Consider the following 5,000-nt stretch of genomic DNA (forward strand, 5'->3'; position numbering starts at 1 on the left):
GAAACCTTTCGTGTCCCTGTGTAGGATGGGATGGAGCGGCGAACATCGATGAGTTCACGAACGGGAGGATAGCATCAGCGGACCTCTCCAGCCCCGCGACCCTCGGGGGTCCCTTCGACTGGGTGATGAGCCTGGAGGTGGGAGAACACATCCCAGAATCCGGCGAGAAGAACTTCCTGGACAACCTGGTCAAGCACGCCTGCGTGGGTGAGTCGCCCTCCCGTTGTGTACCTGCCACAAGGCTCAGGTGCTGGTGGGTCTTCTCCACACATGTTGTCCTGTAAACACGATATGTGTTGCTCTTCTTTCCTCAGACATGAGCTCTGCTTTATCTCCGGTACATGAGCCTTCTCCTTGACTTGCCACGACCTCTGTTACAGGAGTGGTGGTGTCGTGGGCGGTGCCGGGGCAAGTGGGACACTCCCACGTCAACTGCCGCTCCAACGACTACGTTAGGAGGGAGATGACCGCCCGGGGACTGGAGTCGGATAAGCTCGCAGAGGTGAAGCTGTGGAAAAACGTCGACCAACTCACCTACTTCAAGAACACCCTCATGGTCTTCAGGTACCCCAAGAAGAGATGCTGAGGCCCCGTTCCGTCTCTTCCAACTCTTTCGAATCTAATATATTTGTATGCGAAAATAAGTTCCCAGACACCTGGCTTATCAACTCTACTGAACTTCGAAGGGTGAAAAGGCCTCAGTTAAATTCCGTTTGACTGAAGTTTGACTGCTCCTCCAAGGTTTAATACTGTCCCTTTAAATGTAAATATTTTTCAATAAGGCTCTACAACTAGCCTTTTAAGCTACCGAGGACAAACTAACAATTTAAAACTAAATTAACAAAAAAACAACTCAAAACTACTTATAACTGCGCTTACTGTCCTAACAGTTATGACCTGAAGTGACCCAAAATGTTATGCATCAGCCTAGTCAACACGTTTATGGTAAATACGTAAACTTAATTTACAAGCCGCTGAAGATAAACAATTCCACCTTCCCATTTGCCAAATTTGCATCAACATATAATCGGATCCTACAAATGTCATGGAAATTCAATTACGATAATTACAAATTGGCAAATACTTTCAGAGGTTTGATTAACAAAAAACTGACACTAAGAAGTACACAAGTTTGGAATTGTGCACAGACTCACCAGTGCACAGACACAGATTCACACACACAAATTTACAAAACATGGCCATACAGGAGTTTCGAGAAGATTTATTTCCTGTTTCGCACTTCATCAAATCTTGCACTTGCATGTTTCTAAAAACCAATTTTAAAAATATTCCCAATTAAACTCATGATTAGTATTTTCCAGATTAACTATTAAATTTCACCATGGAACTCTGGTATGTCAGTATCACTTCTTGCTTACTGCACGAAGATGAGAAGGAATATGCAAATTTTATAAATATATATGTAAAATTGAGAAGTAAATATACGAAGCTTAAAAGTAAATATGGGAAGCAGAGGAATATGTATACGAGGTGGAAACAAAGGTGTATCAGAGGACACGGCAATTATACAGGATGCTTATTTTCAATTTACAGTATGTACAAATATATTTTTTAGGTACAACACTGGCGAGTTTCAATGTATTTAATCTCAAGTGCGTACAAAAACTGCTTAATCATCTTCCAGAAACGTGTTAAATCCATAACAAAAATGAAAATATTGTTACTCGGTCGTAAGGAACTAAGACGATTAAGTCATTCAACACACAATGCAGTGTCTCTCTTTGTTTGATTTATCATTTGTTCTAAGTACTTCATATTATTTGTAAAAAAAAATTAAAAAATCCTTCTGCATATACCGCAAACCCATTTCCATGTGTGTGTTAGTGCCAAAGTGTTTATGCCTGGTGTTCACTTGGGGCGTCCAAGAGCTGTTTGGAGTTGTGTGTTAAACCCAACAAATACATTCTGGTTATGACAATAAATATACTTTCCCATGTGGTGTTTTTCTTAACATCATGACAGAAAAACATGCAGACTCTCACTCTCCCTACCTCTCTTTGTTTCTCTCTCTCTTCCTCCTTCCCTCCCTTTCTCTCTCTGCCCAAGCACTGGGCTAGACGGTAGAGGGATGGTCTCGCTTCATGCAGGTCGGCGTTCAATCACTGACCATCCCATTAAAAAATCCTTATCCTGAACCCTTCCATGTACTATGAAGTCGTAATGGCTTGGCGCTTTCTTTTGTTACTTCACCTCTCCCTCTCCCTCTCTCTCTCTCTCTCTCTCTCCCTCCCCCTCCCACCCCCCCCCCCCTTCTCTCTCTCTCTTCCTTTGCCATACAGACCTTGAGGTCAGGTGCTGCATGCAGACTGTGTATTCTCCAGAAATTAAATGATATATAAGAGAGAGACAACCTGGCATAGAGGAGCGTGATGCACTTTGGTTTAGTAAAGCGATGAAAGTCCAGCTACTGGATAGTCGTAATCTGTCACTGACATAACAATCTCCCTGCTATGGATAAAGGCTGAGGAATTCAATACTCTTACACAGGTAATTGCCTTTAGAAACAAGGCAGTAATTAATGGCTAAATCTACATGAACATTGTATCAAGTCACACTATTATCCCCAATTTGAACACATCGTGTTAACACTGACCAATGTGAACACTATTAACAATGAGTTTAGGGTGGGGGGGGATAAGGGCAAATTGACTATTCTTATACATTTCTGTGAGCTATATAATAGCTTATCTTACTGAGAACCTTATAACACTTATAAAGGTGTAATTCACTCTTAAATTACTTCTTATATCACGAGGGAGGGGCAATGGGAAGTAATTTTAAGGATTACTTTTGTATACTCAATCAACCCATTCTTATAATAGTACACCGCATTTTGACGTATCCTTAAGAAAAAAAAATAGACGTGCTAAAAATGCTAGCGGCTCGCAAAAAATTGCGATGATGTCCCGTTTTTAGTTTGTGCGTCCTTGGGTTGGTTAGATTCAGGCAGGTTAATATAACAGTTCAGTGACAGTGGGAATGGGAGGATGGGCTGCATCAATTACTTTAAACAAAATTATTACTAATGTAATATTTGCAATAAGTGCCATGAAATTTACTGAGATGACTTTTAAATACATTGATTTTATCTGTGTTCTTGTAATAACCCTAACTGTTTTTTTTTTGTTTTTGTTTTTTTGAGATATATACAAGAGTTGTTACATTCTCGTACAGCCACTAGTACGCGTAGCGTTTCGGGCGGGTCCCTGGAATACGATCCCCTGCCGCGAAGAATCGTTTTTTCATCCAAGTACACATTTTACTGTTGCGTTAAACAGAGGCTACAGTTAAGGATTTGCGCCCAGTAAATCCTCCCCGGCCAGGATACGAACCCATGACATAGCGCTCGCGGAACGCCAGGCGAGTGTCTTACCACTACACCACGGAGACTGTTCTTCCCTTCCTCTCCACTCACTACCCCAGCTCAACACTGCTTGCAGCTCAGTATGACCCCCTCACTGAGCTACCGCAAATATAAGCTGAAATATTAAATCGGGAAAGCAGCAACAATGGTGGGTTTATTAATTTAAATATAAGGAATAAAAACTCATTAAACACTGCTACCACCTCCTACTCAGAATCCGAAAGTGTTTATTATTGATTCCCCAGGAAGAAAGGAAATCAATAATCATGAACTTGTGGGAAATTTTACCCACCTTATCTATATTATTATTATCTAAGAAATGTATTATTTCTATATCATATCTAAATCATATTAAATCATATCAAAATCTTATCAGAATCACAATAGATTCATTATACATCTTAATCCTAGATGACAATGCCACTAGGATCACGTACACCATAGGGGCTCTATAGATGCCTACGTGACTTTGTGCATAATCTCTCAAGGATCCAGAAGCTTCTAGAAGGATTTCTTAATTTAAAAACTATTGGAACATAATCAATATCCGGTAGAGATTATAAATCGAATCCTTAATAAGAATCGGTAGTACTATCAAGTACTACTTATAATTTTTAAATCCTATATCTAATTACAGTGGTACCTCGCATAACGCTCGCCCCAAAAGACGAACATTTTGGGTAACGAACGGCCCGATCGGCGTCAAATCGTCCCGTATGACGAACGCTGGTTTGAGTAATGTCAACACCACATGGTGGGGTCGCGCTGCTTCTTGCACATTCTTAGACACCTCCGACGATGCACATAAATTATGTTGTTCTTGTTTAAAGATGCTAATGATGCTGGGATATGAAAGGGTGACTGCTGAGATGTTGCAAAGCATTGACGTTTTTGTAGGAAAAAAGAAATGAAATGTCTGATATACAACAAATGTCAAAAAGGTTCGTTCGGTGTTCAGCAGGTAAGCTGTTCCATTATAACAATCTTTCTTTGTTTCAAATGTGTTCCATTTGTTTTGTATTTGTCATTTACGTCTCAATAATGGAGAAGCCTACCTTACATACACTGAATAAACCATTATGATATTTTCCTCTCTTCAAATGTGTTTAATATTTATTTTTCATTTGTCTTCTAGCAAAAGGTTCGTTCGGTGGTCGGCAGGTAGGCTGCTCCATGTTCCTTACATACAAAAAACGTAAATAATAAAAAAATGAAGAATTTTGAAAACTAGTAGAAATGTCAAAAAGGTTCGTTCGGTGGTCTACAGGTCGGCGGCTCCATGTTTCTTAAATAAAAAAAACGAAAAACAAGAGAACTGTTGAAACAATATGAAAAATGGACAAATGCCATAAACGTTCGTTCAGTGTTTGTCGGGTAGGCTGCTCCATTATTGAGACGTAAGTGACAAATACAAAACAAATGAAACACATTTGAAACAAAGAAAGATTGTCATAATGGAGCAGCCTACCCAACAAACACTGAACGAACCTTTTGTTATAACGAATATGAAAGACAATGGCTGCTGGCTAGGTTAGTACTGCGTGAGCAACCATTTGTGGCACACGTGCCTCTGGCTCTCAAACACCTGTCCGACACGATGTTGAAAGACTGTGCT

The 5,000-nt window shown here is 40.2% G+C and overlaps 1 protein-coding gene across 3 annotated transcripts in view; it reads left to right on the forward strand.

The window, feature by feature from the left end:
* LOC123757791 (uncharacterized) overlaps positions 1–1,955 on the forward strand; it is a 75,023-nt gene extending 73,068 nt beyond the window's left edge. For all 3 annotated transcript variants that reach the window (XM_069338955.1, XM_069338953.1, XM_069338954.1), the window contains 2 exons: positions 25–207; positions 381–1,955. In XM_069338955.1, coding sequence (XP_069195056.1) covers positions 25–207; positions 381–586 — 389 coding nt within the window. In that variant the 3' untranslated portion in view covers positions 587–1,955. The remainder of the gene's footprint in view (positions 1–24; positions 208–380) is intronic.
* The last annotated feature ends 3,045 nt before the right edge of the window (positions 1,956–5,000 follow it).

This window comes from Procambarus clarkii, chromosome 40, assembly GCF_040958095.1.
Source record: "Procambarus clarkii isolate CNS0578487 chromosome 40, FALCON_Pclarkii_2.0, whole genome shotgun sequence".
Lineage (NCBI taxonomy): Eukaryota > Metazoa > Arthropoda > Malacostraca > Decapoda > Cambaridae > Procambarus > Procambarus clarkii.